At 40.4% G+C, this 20,151-nt stretch overlaps 1 protein-coding gene across 1 annotated transcript in view; it reads left to right on the forward strand.

Moving 5' to 3' along the window:
• The window catches only part of AKNAD1 (AKNA domain containing 1), a 45,473-nt gene that overhangs the window by 4,489 nt on the left and 20,833 nt on the right, over nt 1-20,151 (forward strand). The window contains exons 5-6 of the mRNA XM_027538238.1: nt 7,387-7,520; nt 18,144-18,300. Coding sequence (XP_027394039.1) covers nt 7,387-7,520; nt 18,144-18,300 — 291 coding nt within the window. The remainder of the gene's footprint in view (nt 1-7,386; nt 7,521-18,143; nt 18,301-20,151) is intronic.

The following is a 20,151-nucleotide window of genomic DNA, read 5'->3' on the forward strand; positions in this document are numbered from 1 at the left end:
GAAGAGGCTCACCCTGACCAGTGGGAGAGGGCCTTGGAAGGCTTCCCAGAAGGGATTTCTGGACTGGGCAGTGTAGGAAGAATATGGCGGAGTAGGGCAAAGGGGTGTTCCAGGAAAAGGAACCAGCAGGTGCAGTGGCACAGGGGCAAGACAGTGCTGAGAGTGTGAGGAACCGTGTGGCAGTATAATTGACCAGATGGAGCTCACAGGGAAGGGAGGAGACTGGAGAGAGGTCCTTAGATAAGAACTGTACCATGAAAAGCCTTTATGCTGTGCTAAGGAGCTTAGATTAATTTCATCTTGAGGTGGCATGATGGGGCAACACTGGAGGGTTTAAAGCTGAGAAACAGCAGCTACCACGGGGGCAAGACAGTAGGAAATAGACTAGAAAATTATAATCCAGGTAACAAATTATGAAGTCCTAAACCAAGGCTGGCAATAAGGATGAAGAGGGGGACAAATCTAAGAGTTTAAGGAAGTGGTGGCAGACTGAACAAGGTAAATAAAGGGAGGGAGGAGGCCTGGATGCATGCCAGATTTCTAGCTTGGCTAACCAAGGTTAGGAATAAAAGTGGAGGATCCGGTTCAGAATGGGTGTGGGAGGCAGGCAGGAGGCCAGATGTCAAGTTCAGTTGGAACATTTTGAGGCACCTGTAGGACATCCAATTGGAGGGGTCTAGTAGGCAATTAGAGCCACGGATCTGAACTTCAGAGGATGTGTTTGGGTCAGACACGTAAATTTGGGTACAGCTGTAGGTTGAAGTTGTGCAGTGTAGAGATTGCTCAGGCAAACAAGTGGAGTAAGCAGTGAAGAAATTCAAGGTAGAGTCATGGGAAACAGCAACCAGGGGCAGGTAAGAGATCGATAAGGAGAAACTGGAATGGTCAAGACAGACCTGGAAGGGGCAGAGCTACAAAACCCAAGAGAAAAGAGGGTTCTGAGAAGGGGGGAGTGGGCCACACCATCCAGTCTTCAAAGAAGGAAGGAAAGCAAGATGTGCATTGGATTTGGTCACTGAGAGATCATGAGGGATCTTGGCAGCCCTGATTCCGATGAAGAGGTGGATCTACCGAAGCCAGATCGCAGGAGTCAAGGAGTGAATGATAGATGAGTAAAGTGAATGAGTGAAAAGTTGCTCAGTCATGTCCAACTCTGTGACCCCATGGACTGAATAGTACTAAATTCTCCAGGCCAAATACTGGAGTGAGTAGCCTTTCCCTTCTCCGGGGAATCTTCCTAACCCAGGGATCGAACCCAGGTCTCCCACATTGCAGGCAGATTCTTTACCAGCAGAGCCACCAGGGAACCCCAAGAATACTGGAGTGGGTAGCCTATCCCTTCTCCAGCAGATCTTCCTGACCCAGGAACTGAGCCAGGCAGATTCTTTACCAACTGAGCTATCAGGGAAGCCCTCCTAAAACCCAGGCTTTCAGAAACCCGGAGAACATAAATTTTTAAAGGGCCAAGCAAAACAGAGGAAAGTGGTTCGAGGCACTAGCCTTCTGAGGCCTCGGTTCAGGAAGTTTCCTCCTATGTTAGAGGGAATGTGGGGATTCGTGTTGGGACCCAGAGAAGAGGAGAGGTGATCTCTGACAGTGTTGGCCTGAGAGTTCCAGGCCCATTTGGTTCAGTGAAGGAAGGCCAGACAGGGCTAAAACCAACCTTCTCAGCAAGAGCAGCATATGTAGAAAGCATCTGGATTTTGGAGCAGACATCCTGGTTCTATGTGTTGACTATACAAATTTAAACCTTTCACATACCTGCCCATCTCAGAGTCACGTGAGTTAAATGAAGTACATTTATGGTAAGAAAACTATGTCCTAACTTCTTCTGAGGGTAGAATACAATTAAAATTCTGAGATTCCAAATTATAATTCATAATTGCTTTCTTCACTCTTCTCTTTCCTTTGAACACCTCATTCCTTCTCATGGCTTTAACCCCTGTTTCCATGCTGCCAATTCCCAATGACTAGTCCTCACTTCTCATCTACAGGGCCACATGCTGGTCCTGATTTTCCTTTGGATCTCCTGCTCTCACTGAACATTGTACCTTGCCCAACATTGACATCTTCATTCAAACTTGTTAGCCTTTTCAAATTCCTTGTTTTTGTCAGGGGGTTCACATTCTTCCCACCTCCCAAGCTAGGAATCTGTGTACCGTCTGTGAGATCTATAGTGCCAGTCAGGGTCTTGGCAAGAAAGAGATGACTTACTCCAGTGGAGGAACTGAGGAGGGTTTAGGAAGGTATTATTTTATAACCAATTAAGGGACAGAAAGGATCTCATGGAAGGAACAGTGGGGAAGAGGGACGGAGGAAGAACAGATAATGGTGCATGAGGAGAGCAGCGGTAGTTACAGGAGTAGCTGACAAGCTCTGTGGCTTTTGGTAGAGACACAGCCAATCCATGATAATACAGGCAGGAGGAAATCAAGGAAATAAAGACCTACCTCATCCTTCTTCAATTCCTCTCTCCTGCAGTTTGCCTTCCATTGACTGAAACCAACCAAAGCCAAGGGCGCTGGAGCCGGTTGGTACACTCCATTGAAGGCCAGCCTCCTGGTTGGGGGACAGAGAAAGATGGAGGATAGATCTGGAGGAAAATGGAAAACATGCACCACACTTGCCATTTTTTATGCCCTTTGGCCAATATGCTTCTAAACTTGTTTGTTTATTTTAATAATAGTAAGAGTAATAATGAAGATGATAGTTACCATCTATTGAGTGTGTACCATGCTCCTGGTGCTAAGCAGTATCTCATTTAATTTTCACAACATGAGGTGAGGGCTATTATGCTCTCAAATGCAAAAGTTGAAGCTTAGAGTTCAGGGTGACTGAAATCATACAATTAGAAGGTAACGATCTGAACTTGAACTCTGGTGTATCTGATTCTCTAACCCCACGATGCAGCATTCTTGCCTTTGGTAATATCTCTCCAATTTATCCTTTCCTCTCCATTTTCACTGATACTGCCTGGTCCAAGCCCTCTTGAGCATCCTTTAAACTGAGTTAAGTCTCACGTCTTCCATTGAGCCATGGCAAAGTATTCTATTCCACAGTCTCTATTCCCAACTGGAATAAAATCTCTGAGACAAGAGACTGTGCCTGATACAACTTTTGTGTCTCTCACACTCTGGGCACAGGACTAAACATGGGCAGTGCTCAGGGAATGCTTAGCGACTGGGGCTGCACACCTGTAGCCTCTGTACATCAAGACCCTGACCTGCAGAGTTTAAATACTCATCTGCATGAGCTACATCTGGAGGACTTACTCAAAGCTTCTGGCTAAATTTCCTGATATTCCTGCTCCATCACATCCTCCAAACCATTCAATCCCAGGTCCTTTAACTTCAATTTTTTTTACTGGATTATTTATTTTTTATTATCATTGCTGTACAAAGTTGTGTTAGTTTCTGGAGTATAATGAAGTGAATCAGCTATAGGTATACACATATCTCCTCCCTCTTGAAGTGGTCAAACAGGAGATGGCAAGAATGAACATCAACATTCTAGGAATCAGTGGACTAAAATGGAGTGGAATGGGTGAATTTAACTCAGGTGACCATTATATCTACTACTGTGGGCAAGAATCCCTTAGAAGAAATGGAGTAGCCATCATGGTCAACAAACGAGTCCAAAAGGCAGTACTTGGATGCAATCTCAAAAATGACAGAATGATCTCTATTTGCTTCCAAGGCAAACCATTCAGTATAACAGTAATCCAAGTCTATGCTCCAACCAGTAATGCTGAAGAAGCTGAAGTTGAACAGTCCTATGAAGACCTACAAGACCTTCTAGAACTAATACTCAAAATAGATGTCCTTTTCATTATAGGGGTCTGGAATACAAAAGTAGGAAGTCAAGAAACACCTGGAGTAACAGGCAAATTTGGCCTTGGAGTACAGAATGAAGCAGGGCAAGGCTAATAGAGTTTTGCCAAGAGAACACACTGGTCATAGCAAACACCCTCATTCAACAACACAAGAGAAGACTCTACACATGGACATCACCAGATGGTCGACACCAAAATCAGATTGATTATATTCTTTGCAGCCAAAGATGGAGAAGCTCTACACAGTCAGCAAAAACAAGACCAAAAGCTGACTGTGGCTCAGATCATGAACTCCTTGTTGCTAAATTCAGACTTAAATTGAAGAAAGTGGAAAAAACCACTAGACTATTCAGGTATGACCTAAATCAAATCCCTTACGATTATACAAAGGGAGTGAGAAATAGATTTAAGGGACTAGATCTGATAGACAGAGTGCCTGATGAACTATAGACAGAAGTTTGTGACACTGTACAGGAGACAGGGATCAAGACCATCCCCAAGAAAAAGAAATGCAAAAAGCAAAATGGCTGTCTGAAGAGGCCTTACAAATAGCTGAGAAAAGAGGAGAAATGAAAAGCGAAGAAGAAAGGGAAAGATACCCATTTGAATGCAGAGTTCCAAAGAATAGCAAGGAGAGATAAGAAAGCCTTCCTCGGTGATCAGTGCAAAGAAATAGAGGAAAACAATAGAATGGGAAAGACTAGAGATCTCTTCAAGAAAATTAGAGATACCAAGGGAACATTTCATGCAAAAATGGGCTTAATAAAGGACAGAAATTGTATGGACCTAGCAGAAGCCAGAAGATATTAAGAAGAGGTGGCAAGAATACACAGAAGAACTGTACAAAAAAGATCTTCATAACCCAGATAATCATGGTGGTATGATCACTCACCTAGAGCCAGACATCCTAGAATGTGAAGTCAGTTAGGAAGCATCATTACAGACAAAGCTAGTGGAGGTGATGGAATCCCAGTTGAGCTATTTCAAATCCTAAAAAATGATGCTGTAAAAGTGCTGCACTCAGTATGCCAGCAAATTTTGAAAACTCAGCAATGGCCACAGGACTGGAAAAGATCAGTTTTCATTCCAATCCCCAAAATAGGCAATGCCAAAGAATGCTCAAACTACTGCACTTTTGTACTCATCTCACATGCTAGTAAAGTAATGCTCAAAATTCTCCAAGCCAGACTTCAACAGTACATGAACCATGAACTTCCAGAAGTTCAAGCTGGTTTTAGAAAAGGCAGAGGGACAAGAAATCAAATTGCCAACGTCTGTCGGATCATTGAAAAAGCAAGAGAGTTCCAGAAAAACATCTATTTCTGCTTTATTGACTATGCCAAAGCCTTTGACTGTGTGGATGACAACAAACTGTGGAAAATTCTTAAAGAGATGGAAATACCAGACCACCTGACCTGCCTCTTGAGAAATCTGTATGCAGGTCAGGAATCAACAGTTAGAACTGGACAGGAACAACAGACAGGTTCCAAATAGGAAAAGGAGTACATCAAGGCTGTATATTGTCACCCTGCTTATTTAACTTATATGCAGAGTACATCATGAGAAATGCTGGCTGGAAGATCTACAAGCTGGAATCAAGATTGCCAGGAGAAATATCAATAACCTCAGATATGTAGATGACACCACCCTTATGGCAGAAAGCAAGGAACTAAAGAGCCTCTTGATGAAAGTGAAAGAGAAGAGTGAAAAAGTTGGCTTAAAGCTCAACATTCAGAAAACTAAGACCATGGCATCTGGTCCCATCATTTCATGGCAGATAGATGGGGAAACAGTGGAAACAGTGGCTGACTTTATTTTGGGGGGCTCCAAAATCACTGCAGATAGATTTGCAGCAATGAAATTAAAAGATGCTTACTTCTTGGAAGGAAAGTTATGATCAACCTAGACAGCATATTAAAAAGCGGAGACATTACTTTGCCAACAAAGGTCCGTCTAGTCAAGGTTTTGGTTTTTCCAGTAGTCATGTATGGATGTGAGAGTTGGATTATAAAGAAGGCTGAGCACTGAAGAATTGATGCTTTTGAACCAATCCATCCTAAGGGAAATCAGTCCTGAATATTCACTGGAAGGACTGATGTTGAGGCTGAAACTCCAATACTTTGGCCACCTGATGTGAAGAACTGACTCAATTGAAAAGACCCTGATGCTGGGAAAGATTGAAGGCGGGAGAAGAAGGGGACAACAGAGGATGAGTTGGTTGGATGACATCACCGACTCAATGGACATGAGTCTGAGTGAACTCCTGGAGTTGGTGATGGACAGGGAGGCCTGGCATGCTGCAGTCTGTGGGGTCACAGAGTTGGACGTGACTGAGTAACCCTAGAAGTTAGGTGCTTCTCTGGAGGTGTAAAATTTTAGAGTTAGGGTTAGGGTTACTGAACCTCCCTCTTCGACCTTCCTCCCACTTCCCCACCACATTGCATCCAACTAGCTCATCACAAAACACTGAGCTGAGCTCCCTGTGATATAGAGTAGGTTCCCAGGAGCGATCTGTTTTACACACAGCAGTTCACATGTCAATCCCAATCTCCCAATTCATCCCTCTGCGGTATCCACATCTTCATTCTCTACTTCTGCGTCTTTATTCCTGCCCTGCAAGTAGGTTCGTCTGCACCGTTTTTCTAGATTCCACATACACGCATCAATATTTGTTTTTCTGACTTACTTCATTCTGTATGACAGATTCTAGGTCCATCCACATCTCTGCAAATGACCCAATGTATTCCTTTTTATAGTTGAGTAATATTCTATTGTTAATATGCATCATATCTTCTTTATCTATTCATTGGTTGATGGACATGACCTGGCTATTATAAACAGTGCTGCAGTGAACATTGGAGTGCGCGTGTCTTTTTTTTTTTTTTTTTTACCCCGAGTGGGACTCGAACGCGTGTCTTTTTGAATTATGGTTTTCTCAGGATTTGTGTCCAGTAGTGGGGTTGCTGTGTCATATGGTAGCTCTAGCTTTAGTTTTTCAATGAACTGCCATACTATTCTCCATAGTGGCAGTGTCAGTCTGCATTCCCACCAAGAGGGTTTCCTTTTTTCCACCCTTCTCAAGCATTTATGGTTTCTAAGTTCTATGTGGCTTCTGGCATACTTCTAGAGCTTCAATTTCCTCCTCTATAAAACTGGGATAATAAACCTACTTTGTGACATTTACCATACTGATAGTGGATTAAATAAGATAATGAATGGAAAAGTGCTCTATAAGCTAAAAATTATTCTGCAAATATGTGGGATTATTAACGTGCCATTAACAAAATTAAAAGGCCTCTGAGTGGGTGCTAGGAAAGAAATCAGAAGTCACTGTAAGTCTCACTCTGTGCTGCGGGGGTGTTGCAAATGTTAAGATGGCTCTTGGGTTGTCTGTATTTTAGATGTCAGATGCTGAAACACAACCACTGCCAGGAGAAGGATGGCGGCTTAATTTTAACACTCCTGTAGGGTACACCCTCATTGTGTTGGCAGAAAAAACTACTACTACACACATGGGCTTACACGTGAATGATTCCAGCGTGTCCCTGCTACAGGTCCTGGAGAAATTGCAGGGACGCCTCAAACTGCTGGAGCAGGAGTTTCTGGCCAACAAGGAGAAGCACCTGACATTGGAGGAGCAAGTCCAGGAGCACGAATCCCCAGCTGTCAAGGACTTTGATCCAGAAAGGTAGGGCAGGCTTCACCTCTGTGGGGTGGAAGTGTCAGAGGTGAGCTCCTTCCGGAGGGATTCTGCAGGGGCTGCTGGCCTAGCGCTTGGAGCCCTACTGGTCTCGGGTCAGCAAAAACAGTGTCACCTTTGAACTGGTGTCACCCCACGCAGCGAGCAGTATGAAATTCCTGCTCTGTGTACGGTCCTGTGGGGGGCACCCAGAAAGAGTGTCCCAAATGAACAGTTGTCCCCTGGAGGAGACACTGCCACTGCCTTGCATTGTGCTGGATGTCATGATAATTGGTCCCGAGACTCGGAAGAGCACAAGAAAATCGCAGAAATGCTCATCTGCTAAGCCCAGAGGACCCTCTCCTCCCCAGGGTCCCCCCGCCCTGCCCTCTCCTTTACCTCATTCCTTTATTTCCCCTGCCTAACTCTTTTCTGTCCCTCTTTTTCCCTATCCACAGACAATACCCAAGGGATAGCAGGCAGGAAAGAATCACTGTTAGGTTGATTAATGTTGGGGTGAGGGACCCACAAATCCTGATAAAGGCAAAATGTTAAAACCTGAAGTCAAATGATTCCTGAATTAATTCACATTAGAAACTTGAGCGCACAAGCATACTGAGGATTCCAGTTGGCCATTTTGATGGCCCCATGCTCTGCTCTCTCCAACCCGAATAATTTTAAAAGATATATCCTAGGACTCAAGGCTGGGGTTGGTTCCATGTAATTTCCTGGTATGAATCTAAGGAACTCATTTAGTAGGCTTCATATTTGTAAATTCAGCTCTTTCTATTCATAGTATTTTAACACGAATTCATTCTCGACGCCAAAATATTTTAATGGCTTATATTTTGGCACTACTGTCCTGAAGTAATTTTCCCAAAGTACAATCTTACTTCTTCAAAATGAATGACATCTCTGTCTATGGCTATTTCAATACTGAGTAATTAGACAGCAAAGATGTGGTTTTAATATTGATTTTTTCCCCCAAAGGCTTTTTTCTCTTGGAAAAAAAGATCTCCACATGCTTTCACTATTTGTTTAAAAACTAATAGAGTGAGGATATTTATTTTCCAAGAAACCCCACTTGTTTTGGCAGTCATTTTAAAGACAGCCTCTGTGCACATTAAGACCAAAACTATGCAAGGCCTTATTTATATCCTAGTTACACCCACACTGTGCCTGGCCCTGGTATAAATCAAAAATGTTTCAACTGCAGTTATATCCCATATACAGGAAAAGCTTTCAACACTGGGGCAAGAAACAGACTTGGCCTCTCCCAAAACTCCCCTCAGAGCAAGCCAAGCATGGTCAGCTTCTCTTGTTCTCAAATGGGCAAAAAGCAGAACCCAGTCCAACCCTCGAGGCCTTGCCATGTTGAGAATCTTCTAAATGATGGCTACAAAGGCCACTGTCAATGGCTTTCAGTAAGCAAAAGAATTCTGCAGATTAATGGACAAACTGCTTAAGTCAGCTATTGTGTGCTTATTCAGTTCAATTCAGTTGCGCAGTCGTGTCCGACTCTTTGTGACCCCATGAACCGCAGCACGCCAGGCCTCCCTGTCCATCACCAACTCCCGGAGTCTACCCAAACCCATGTCCATCGAGTCGGTGATGCCATCCAACCATCTCATCCTCTGTCGTCCCCTTCTCCTCCTGCTCTCAATCTTTCCCAGCATCAGGGTCTTTTCAAATGAGTCAGCTCTTCACATCAGGTGGCCAAAGTATTGGAGTTTCAGCTTCAGCATCAGTCCTTTCAATGAACACCCAGGACTGATCTCCTTTAGAATGGACTGGTTGGATCTCCTTGCCATCCAAGGGACTCTCAAGAGTCTTCTCCAACACCACAGTTCAAAAGCATCTATTCTTCAGTGCTCAGCTTTCTTTATAGTCCAACTCACATCCATACATGACCACTGGAAAAACCATAGCCTTGACTAGACAGGTTTGTGACATTCTACAGGAAACAGGAATCAAGACCATCCCCAAGAAAAAGAAATGCAAAAAAGCAAAATGGCTGTCTGAGGAGGCCTTACAAATAGCTGTGAAAAGAAGGGAAGTGAAAAGCAAAGGAGAAAAGGAAAGATATACCCATTTGAATGCAGAGTTCCAAAGAATAGCAAGGAGAGATAAGAAAGCCTTCCTCAGCAATCAATGCAAAGAAATATAGGAAAACAATAGAATGGGAAAGACTAGAGATCTCTTCAAGAAAATTAGAGATACCAAGGGAGCATTTCATGCAAAGATGGGCACAATAAAGGACAGAAATGGTATGGACTTAACAGAAGCAAAAGATATTAAGAAGAGGTGGCAAGAATACACAGAAGAACTGTACAAAAAAGATCTTCACGACCTAGATAATTATGATGGTGTGACCACTCACCTAGAGCCAGACATCCTGGAATGTGAAGTTAAGTGGGCCTTAGGAAGCAGCACTACAAACAAAGCTAGTGGAGGTGATAGAATACCAGTTGAGCTATTTCAAATCCTGAAAGATGATGCTGTGAAAGTGCTGCACTCAATATGCCAGCAAATTTGGAAAACTTAGCAGTGGCCACAGGACTGGAAAAGGTCAGTTTTCATTCCAATCCCAAAGAAAGGCAATGCCAAAGAATGCTCAAACTACCACATAATTGCACTCATCTCACACACTAGTAAAGTAATGCACAAAATTCTCCAAGCCAGGCTTCAGCAATACATGAACCATGAACTTCCAGATGTTCAAGATGGATTCAGAAAAGGCAGAGGAACCAGAGATCAAATTGCCAACATCCACTGGATCATGGAAAAAGCAAGAGAGTTTCAGAAAAACATCTATTTCTGCTTTATTGACTATGCCAAAGCCTTTGATTGTGTGGATCACAATAAACTGTGGGAAATTCTGAAAGAGATGGGAATACCAGACCACCTGACCTGCCTCTTGAGAAATCTGTATGCAGGTCAGGAATCAACAGTTAGAACTGGACATGGAACAGACTGGTTCCAAATAGGAAAAGGAGTATATCAAGGCTGTATATTGTCACCCTGCTTCTTTAACTTATATGCAGAGTACATCATGAGAAATGCTGGACTGGAGGAAGCACAAGCTGGAATCAAGATTGCCGGGAGAAATATCAGTAACCTCAGATATGCAGATGACACCACCCTTATGGCAGAAAGTGAAGAGGAACTAAAGAACCTCGTGATGAAAGTGAAAGAGGAGAGTGAAAAAGTTGGCTTAAAGCTCAACATTCAGAAAACTAAAATCATGGCATCCAGTCCCATCACTTCATGGGAAATAGATGGGGAAACAGTGGAAACAGTGTCAGGCTTTATTTTTCTGGGCTCCAAAATCACTGCAGATGGTGACTGCAGCCATGAAATTAAAAGACGCTTACTCCTTGGAAGGGAAGTTATGACCAACCTAGACAGCATATTAAAAAGCTGAGACATTACTTTGCCAACAAAGGTCGGTCTAGTCAAGGTTATGGTTTTTCCAGTGGTCATGTATGGATGTGAAAGTTGGACTACAAAGAAAGCTGAGTGCTAAAGAATTGATGCTTTTGGACTGTGGTGTTGAAGAAGACTCCTGAGAGTCCCTTGGGCTGCAAGGAGATCCAACCAGTCCATCCTAAAGGAGATCAGTCCTGGGTGTTCATTGAAAGGACTGATGTTGAAGCTGAAACTCCAATACTTTGGCTACCTGATGCGAAGAGCTGACTCATTTGAAAAGACCCTAATGCTGGGAAAGATTGAGGGCAGGAGGAGAAGGGGATGACAGAGGATGAGATGGTTGGATGGCATCACTGACTCGATGGACATGGGTTTTAGTGGACTCCAGGAGTTGGTGATGGACAGGGAGGCCTGGCGTGCTGTGGTTCATGGGTTCACAAAGAGTCGGACATGACTGAGTGACTGAACTGGACTAGACAGACCTTTGTTGGCAAAGTAATTTCTCTGCTTTTATTATTTTGTCTAGGTTGGGCATAACTTTCCTTCCAAGGAGTAAGCATCTTTAATTTCATGGCTGCAGTCACCATCTGCAGTAATTTTGGAGCCCCCCAAAATAAAGTCAGCCACTGTTTCCACTATTTCCCCATCTATTTGCCATGAAGTGATGGGACTGGATGCCATGATCTTAGTTTTCTGAATGTTGAGCTTTAAGCCATCAATTCTTTGTCTCTGATACTATCTGCATATACTCTTGTCTTCTATTTTACAGAAAAGATCACAAATTCCTTCAAAAAATGTCTTTTCTCTACTTCTGGATCTGCATGTTGTCACCTCCTCTTTCTTCATTCACCTTCCAACCTCTACAGTCTTGATCCTTGAGCCCATCTCTTCCTGCTACCTTGAGAGTTTCTTCCATCATTTCACTTCCTTTAAATCTTTAGTGTCCCTTGCTGCCTGCTGAATTTTCTTCTTCCTGCCAGACTAGAGCATATTTTCCTATATTTTATTTATCAGTCTGGCTTTCCATGCTTAGATCTTTGTCCCAATACTCACTGAACAGGGCAGCCTTTTCTTACCAGTGTAAAGCCACTTTAATCATATACAAAACCCCCATGTGTATTAATACACATCCGCATGCAGTGTGTTCAGTCATTTCGGTATTGTCTGACTCTTTGTGACTCTATGGACTGTAGCCCACCAGGCCCCTCTGTCCATGGGATTCTCCAGGCAAGAATACTGGAGTGGGTTGGCATGCCCTCCTTCAGGGGATCTTCCCAACCCAGGGATCTATCCCACGTCTCTTATGTCTCCTGCATTGGCAGGTGGGTTTTTTTCTTTACCACTAGCGCCACCTGGGAAGCCCAATTTTGGGATTGGTTTTATTCTCCCCACTGATCTATGTTTCTATTTCTGCATTAACCACATAGTTCTAAATTACTATAGGTTAAGTATATTTTTTGATGTTTCTCCTTTTTTAAACTTTCTTTAGGTATTCTTATTCATTCTTCTTACTAATTAACTTCCTAATTAGCTCAAATTTATTTTTTCATTGATAGTCACTTTTATTGAGAAATATACTTTTAAGAACCAATTTTCTTTAATAAAATTCCATTTGAATTTTGTTTAGGATTTCACTGAATTTATAGATTAGTTCAGGAAAAGTTAAAATCTTTGCAATGAGTATTCTCATCCTATTCCCATGAAAACATCTCCAGCAAGTTTTTTTCATGTAGATTTTATACACGTTTTGTTAAATTTGTTCTTAGCTATTTTAGACTTTTCTCTGTGTTGTTAATGGATGTTTTCTGTAATTCATATACAGGAAATAAAGAAAATTGTAAATTTAACTTATGTGGGGCTACCTGATGCAATTCTGCTCTTAATATTTCACTGATTTTCAGTTGATTGTCTTAGTTTTTAGGTATGACAATCGTAGCATCTGCAAATGATAGGTCCCCTCATCTTCCTTTTTCTCCTTAAATATTTATATATCTTTACTTCTCTCCAACTTTTCTATATCACATTTCTTTACTTCATTTGCTATTTTTTCCAAAACAGTACGGAATAATCACAATACTAGTGAAAGCAATCATTCTTCTCATATTCCTAATGGTACTGGGATTTCTTCCAAATGTTATTGGGTATGAGGATTGCTGTAGGTTCAAGTAGATAAGCTTTATCAAGAAAGTTTCCTTCTATTCCTGGATTACTAAAGTGAGATTTTTTTTTTAATTTAGGAAGAAGTTTAACTCATGGGATCTAGAAATCTACTTAATCTCCTTTAATTTATTAATATAATGAAATATATTAATAAATACCCTAATGTTTATCTATAGAGTGAGTTGGGATATTTTCCCTTTTCTTTTTGTGTTCCAGAAGCATTACTTAACATCTTTGTTGAACTCTCATATAATCCCACTTGGATTTGGGGCCTTTGGGGGAGGCAAAACCATAAAACCCCTAAAAGATAAGACAGGAGAATACCCGGGTGACCTTTGTTATGGTGATTATTTTTGAGATACAACATCAAGGCACCACCTATACAATAAATAATTGATAAGCTAGACTTCATTAAAATTTAAAAGGTGTGCTCTGTGAAAGACTATGTAAAAGGAATGAGAAGACAAGACAGTGACTGGGAGAAAATATTGGCAAAAGCCACTTCTGATAAAAGATAGTCATCCAAAACACACAAAGAACTCTTACAACAATAAGAAAACTAACAACCCAATAAAAAAGTGCTAAAGATCTTAATACCTCACTGAAGAAAATACAGAAAAGGGAAATACGCATATGTAAAAGATGGCAAAAACACATATGAAAAGATGTTCCATGTTGTATGTCATCAGGGAAATGCAAATTAAAACAATGAGATACAACTACACACACTGTTAGAGTGCCCCGAATCTGGAATGCTAAAAGCACCAAATGCTGGTGAGCATGTCGTCCAGTAGGAACTCTCCTTTATTGCTGGTGGGAATGCAAAACGCTGTAGCCACTTTGGAAGACAATTTGGTGGTTTCTTTCAAAACTAAACATACTCTTACCATATGATCTAGCAATCACACTCCTTGGTACTTACACAAAGGAGATAAAAACTTATGTCCAAAAACATGCACACAAATGTTTCAAGCAGCTGTATTCAGAATCGTCAAAACTTGGAAGCAACCAAGATGTCCTTCAATAGATGGACCATACTAATAACTATGGTATGTTCTGACAGTGGGACATCATTTGTGCTAAAAGAAAATGAGCTATCAAGTTAGCAAAGACATGGAGAAAACCTAAATGCTTAATACTGAGAAAAAAGCTGATCTGAAAAGGCTACATATTGCATGCTTTCAATTATATGAAATTCTGGAAAAGGCAAGACTATGGCAACAATAAAAATATCAGTGGTTGCTGGCGGTAGGGATCGGTGAAGTTTGAATAAGTGGAGTACAAAGGATTTTTGGGGCAGTGAAAACACTCTACATGATATCATAAAGATGGATACATATTATACATTTGTTCAAACATAGAATATACAACACCAAGAGTGAATCCCAATGTAAAACTATAGACTTTGGGTGATATGATGTGTCAATGTAGGTTCATCAGTTATAGCACATGTACCACCTTGAGTGGGTGTCAATAATGGTGAAGGCTCTGCATGTGTAGAGGCAGAGAATATATGGGAAATCTCTGTATCTTCCTCTCACTTTTGCTGAGAAGCTAAAACTTCTCTAAAAAAAGTACTAACTGGGAAAATATTAACACATCTAAATAATTATTGCATTAAATAAAAATCAATATTAGGACTAATCTACAGTTCAGTTCACTTCAGTTCAGTCGCTCAGTCGTGTCCTACTCTTTGCAACCCCATGAATCGCAGCACACCAGGCCTCCCTGTCCATCACCAACTCCTGGAGTTCACTCAGACTCATGTCCATCGAGTCAGTGATGCCGTCCAGCCATCTCATCCTCTGTCGTCCCCTTCTCCTCCTGCCCTCAATCCCTCGCAGCATCAGAATCTTTTCCAATGAGTCAACTCTTCGCATGAGGTGGCCAAAGTACTGGACTTTCAGCTTTAGCATCATTCCTTCCAAAGAAATCCCCGGGCTGATCTCCTTTAGAATGGACTGGTTGGATCTCCTTGCAGTCCAAGGGACTCTCAAGAGTCTTCTCCAAAACCACAGTTCAAAAGCATCAATCCTTTGGCACTCAGCTTTCTTTATAGCCCAACTCTCACATCCATACATGACCACTGGAAAAACCATATCCTTGACTAGACGGATCTTTGTTGGCAAAGTAATGTCTCTGTTTTTGAATATGCTATCTAGGTTGGTCATAACTTTCCTTCCAAGGAGTAAGCGTCTTTTAATTTCATGGCTGCAGTCACCATCTGCAGTGATTTTGGAGCCCCAAAAAATAAAGTCTGACACTGTTTCCCCATCTATTTCCCATGAAGTGGTGGGACCGGATGCCATGATCTTTGTTTTCTGAATGTTGAGCTGTAGGCCAACTTTTTCACTCTCCTCTTTCACTTTCATCAAGAGGCTTTTTAGTTCCTCTTCACTTTCTGCCATACACACACACACTAATCTACAAGTCAATAATAAATGAGAAAAGCACATATGAAAACCAATGTATTGTAGCTAAAAAAACCACAATACTTTGAAGAAAATATTGTTTTAAAATGTATTTAATATGGGGGGGGGGGTAAAGTTCAAAATCAATAAACTAAGTACTCAAACCAGGAAAGCAGAAAAAGAACAATAAAATAAACTTCCAAAAGGAAGAGATTCCTAAAAGAAGCAATAAATACAATTTACAATAATTTGATCAATAAAATAAAATAGTTTCTTTGAAAATATCTATAAAATAGCCAATGGAAAGTTTGAGTGGAAAGCATAAATAATATTAAGAATGAGAATGGAAAAATACCAGAAGAAAAATTTTAGATTGACTGGGATTGAACAACTTCCTATCAACACCTTTTAAAATCTGGATGAAATAGACAAGTCTCTGGGAAAATATAAATTATTAAAATCTACTCAAAAAGAGGTAGGAAATCCCAAAAGACTAAAAACAAGAGGAAACTAGAAAAGATCTAGTTTGTTTCTAGAAACAAAAAATCTCCCAAAGGCACCTAATCCAAGTGGGATTATGGGTGAGTTCAACAAAGAAGACTTTAGGTAACTCTTCAGGAACATTAAAAAAAAAAAAAAAAAAAAAACTCATTCGATACCTAAACATGATCCTTCTATTCCTGGCCTATGATCCATTCCGAGTTGATTTTTGTGAAGAGTATAAGGTCTGTATCTAGATTGATTTTTTTGTAATGAATGTCCAATTGTCCCAGCACCATTTATTGAAAAGATTATCTTTGCTCAATTCTATTGACTTTACTCCTTTGCGAAATATCAGCTGACTAATTATATGTGGGTCTATTTATGGGCTTTCTGTTCCGCTGATCTGTTAGTCTTGCGCTTCATCAATACTACATTGCCTTATTTCTATAGCTTTAGAGTAAGTCTCGTGGTTGAGTCCTGTCAGTCCTCCAACTTGTTCTTATCTTTCAGTGTTGTGTTGACTGGTCCAGGTCTTTTGTCTCTACATATAAACTTTAGATAAGTTTGTCAATAGCCACAAAAGAAGTTGCCAGAATTTTTTTTTACTAGGATTGGTTAAGATCAAGTTGGGAAGAACAGACATCTCGATACTATCAACTCTTTCAATCCATGGATGTGTAACATCTCTCCATTTATTTGCTTTTGTGATTTCACCCAGAGTATTGCAGTTTTCTCCATAATGATCTTGTGCACATTTTGTTAGATTTATACCTAAGTTTATGGGGTCGCACAGAGTCGGAAACGACTGAAGTGACTTAGCATAGCATACCTAAGTTTTGAGTTGGACAAAAAGTTCCTTCAGGTTTTTCTGTACAATAATATGAGAAATCCAAATGAACTTTCTGGCCAATCCACATTTAATTTTTTGGATCTAAATGCAAATGATACTATGTTTTTAATTTCAAATTCCACTTGTTCAGCAAAGATATTTAGGAAAGTGATTGACTTTTATATATTAACCTTACACCCTGCAACTTCACTATAATTGCTTACGAGTTTCAAAGTTTTTTGGTTGCTTCTCTTGAATTTTCTACCCTATCATGTCATCTATGGACAATTTTATTTCTTCCTTTCCAATGTGTACTCTTTATTTCCTTTCCTTGTCTTATTGCGTTAGGTCGCACTTCCAGTACAGTGTTGAATAGGAGTGGTAAGAAGGAACACCTTTGCATTGTTTTTGATCTTAGTGAGTGAGACAGCTGTGATATAATTTTTAAAGTTTTGGAATTTATTGATACTTTTTTTGGGGGGGTAATAGATAAAATTGTATAATTTTAATGAATTTGGGGAAAATTAATTCTTTGGGGGCAAAATATATATACTTATATTTGTATGTGCACATGGAATCTCCTGCCTTGGAGGCAGATTCTTTACCATCTGAGCCATCAGGGAAGCCCTAAACTATACATACATACACATATACCTATATGTACATATACCTATGGATCAAGCTTATTAAATTACTCAGATTTTTCATGTAATTCTTTTTCAAGTCATATAAATCATTATTTTCTCAGAATTATAGCTCCTAGAACTTACTGTAAGGGACGTCAAAATAATCAGATCCACATAAGCAGGGTATTATCTCATAGTTGAGACACAGAAAGATTAAATAATCTGCCCAAGGATACACAGCTAATGAATAACAAAATAAGAATTAGAAATATACAACATAATATAATTAACAGTTCCGTATGTTATAAGGAAGTTGAGAGTAAGTCCTAAGAGTTCTCATCACACACATAAAATATTTTTTATTTAATATTATGTCTATATGAGATGATGGATGTTCACTAAACTTGTGATAATTATTTCATGATGAAAGTCAAATCTTTATGCTGTACACCTTAAATTTATCCAGTCCTGTATGTCAATTATATCTCCATAAAACTGGAAGAAAAGAAAGAGAAGAATCCAGGCCTTTGAAGTGAAACTATAAACAGGATGTCTGTCAGGGTCCATCATCCTTCCTGTCTGAAGACAGACCACCTTAAAAATGTAAATCAATGCTATATTCAAGAACTGTTGTTACTAGTAACAATATGGACTGCATACCCCATAAGATGCCTGTTTGTTTATATTTACCTAGAAAAGTAGAAGGTGAAATCTTCAAGTTGGAGATGCTACTTAAAGATTTTAAAGAAAAAATTTATAAAAGCAAATGTACTTCAGCTGTGTCTCTTCCCGTGAATTCTCCGATCAACCTGGATGACTTGTCATTCACATCCTCTCCACCCTTAAATGAGGTAATACAGCAACCTACAGCTAATTTCATGCCAGGAAAAATGGTTTTTATGTATGTATAGAATCCTAATTCATGGAATCACTGAATTCTATCTTAACATTCCATGAAAATTTAACTTTCCAAAGGCCTATGAATCATTATTTAAAGTAGAACCAGATTTTAAAAATTAGAAGCTATTTCAAGTGTTGGTTTTTGAAATTTCTTATTGGTTTAGGATGTAACAGTGCAGCTTAAACAGATGAACTGCTGAAGAACTATTTCTTCTGGATGAATAATAACATTTTTGTAGATTGTGTGTGCCTGGAAGAAATCATTTTTCTTCTTAATAGCTTTGTACTCTCCCTGCTACATAATAGCATACTCACTGAAAGAACTATTTTCCACGAGTCCACTTCTACGTTTTCTTTCTCTCAAGTTAAATTCTTTTGGATTGTCTATGTATGCAAGATCACGAATTCAAATTGATCACCACAGTCTCTCCATTCTTTTTGTAACCTCAAATATAAGACCATTTCAGACCAAATTAAAATTCCAACAAATGGAAACATCTGAATGATTGTGGATGTTACTCAAATTTAAGTAGATTTTAGTCAGAGTTAAGGACAGGATGTATGTTCAGATCAGTTCAGTTACTCAGTTGTGTCTGACTCTGCGACCCCATGGACTGTAGCACATCGGGCTTCCCTGTCCATCACCAACCCCGGGAGTTTGCTCAACTCACGTCCATCATGTCGGTGATGCCATCCAACCATCTCCTCCTCTGTCATCCCCTTCTCCTCCTGCCCTCAATTTTTTCCAGCATCGGGATTTTTTCAAATGAGTCAGTTCTTCACATCAGGTGGCCAAAGTACTGGAGTTTCAGCTTCAACATCAGTCCTTCCAATGAATATTCAGGAATGATTTCCTTTAGGATGGACTGGTTGGGATCTCTTTGCAGTCCAAGGGACTCTCAAGAGTCTTCTCCAACACCACAGTTCAAAAGCATCAATTCTTCGACGCTCAGTTTCTTTATAGTCCAACTCTCATATCCACACATGACCACTGGAAAAACCATAGCTTTGACTAGACAGACCTTTTTTGGCAAAGTAATGTCTCTGCTTTTTAATACGCTGTCTAGGTTGGCCATGGCCTTTCTTCCAAGGAGCAAGCATCTTTTAATTTCATGACTGCAGTCACCATCTGCAGTGATTTTGGAGCCCAAAAAAGAAAGGCTCTCCCTATAATGTTTCCCCATCTATTTGCCATGAAGTGATGGGACGGGATGCCACGATCTTAGTTTTCTAAATGTTGAGCTTAAGACAACTTTTTCACTCTCCTCTTTCACCTTTATCAAGAGGCTCTTTAGTTCTTCTTTGCTTTCTGCCATAGAGTGGTTTCATCTACATATTTGAGGTTATTGATATTTCTCCCGGCAATCCTGATTCCAGATTGTGCTTCATCCAGTCCAGCAGTTCTCATGATGTATTCTTCATAGAAGTTAAATAAGCAGGGTGACAATATACAGCCTTTACATCCTCCTTTCCTGATTTGGAACCAGTCTGTTGTCCCATGTCCATTTCTAACTGCTGCTTCTTGACTTGCATACAGAATTCTCAGGAGGGAGGTCAGGTGGTCTGGTATTCCCATCTTTTTCAGAATTTGCCACAGTTTGTTGTGATTCACACAGTCAAAGGCTTTGGTGTAGTCGATAAAGCAGAAGTAGATGTTTTTCTGGAACTCTCTTGCTTTTTTGATGAGTCAACAGATGTTGGCAGTTTGATCTCTGGTTCTTCTGCTTTTTCTGAATCCAGCTTGACCATCTGGAAGTTCACGGTTCACATACTGTTGCAGCCTGGCTTGGAGAATTTTGAGC

The sequence above is a fragment of the Bos indicus x Bos taurus genome, chromosome 3, assembly GCF_003369695.1.
Source record: "Bos indicus x Bos taurus breed Angus x Brahman F1 hybrid chromosome 3, Bos_hybrid_MaternalHap_v2.0, whole genome shotgun sequence".
NCBI classification, from domain to species: domain Eukaryota; kingdom Metazoa; phylum Chordata; class Mammalia; order Artiodactyla; family Bovidae; genus Bos; species Bos indicus x Bos taurus.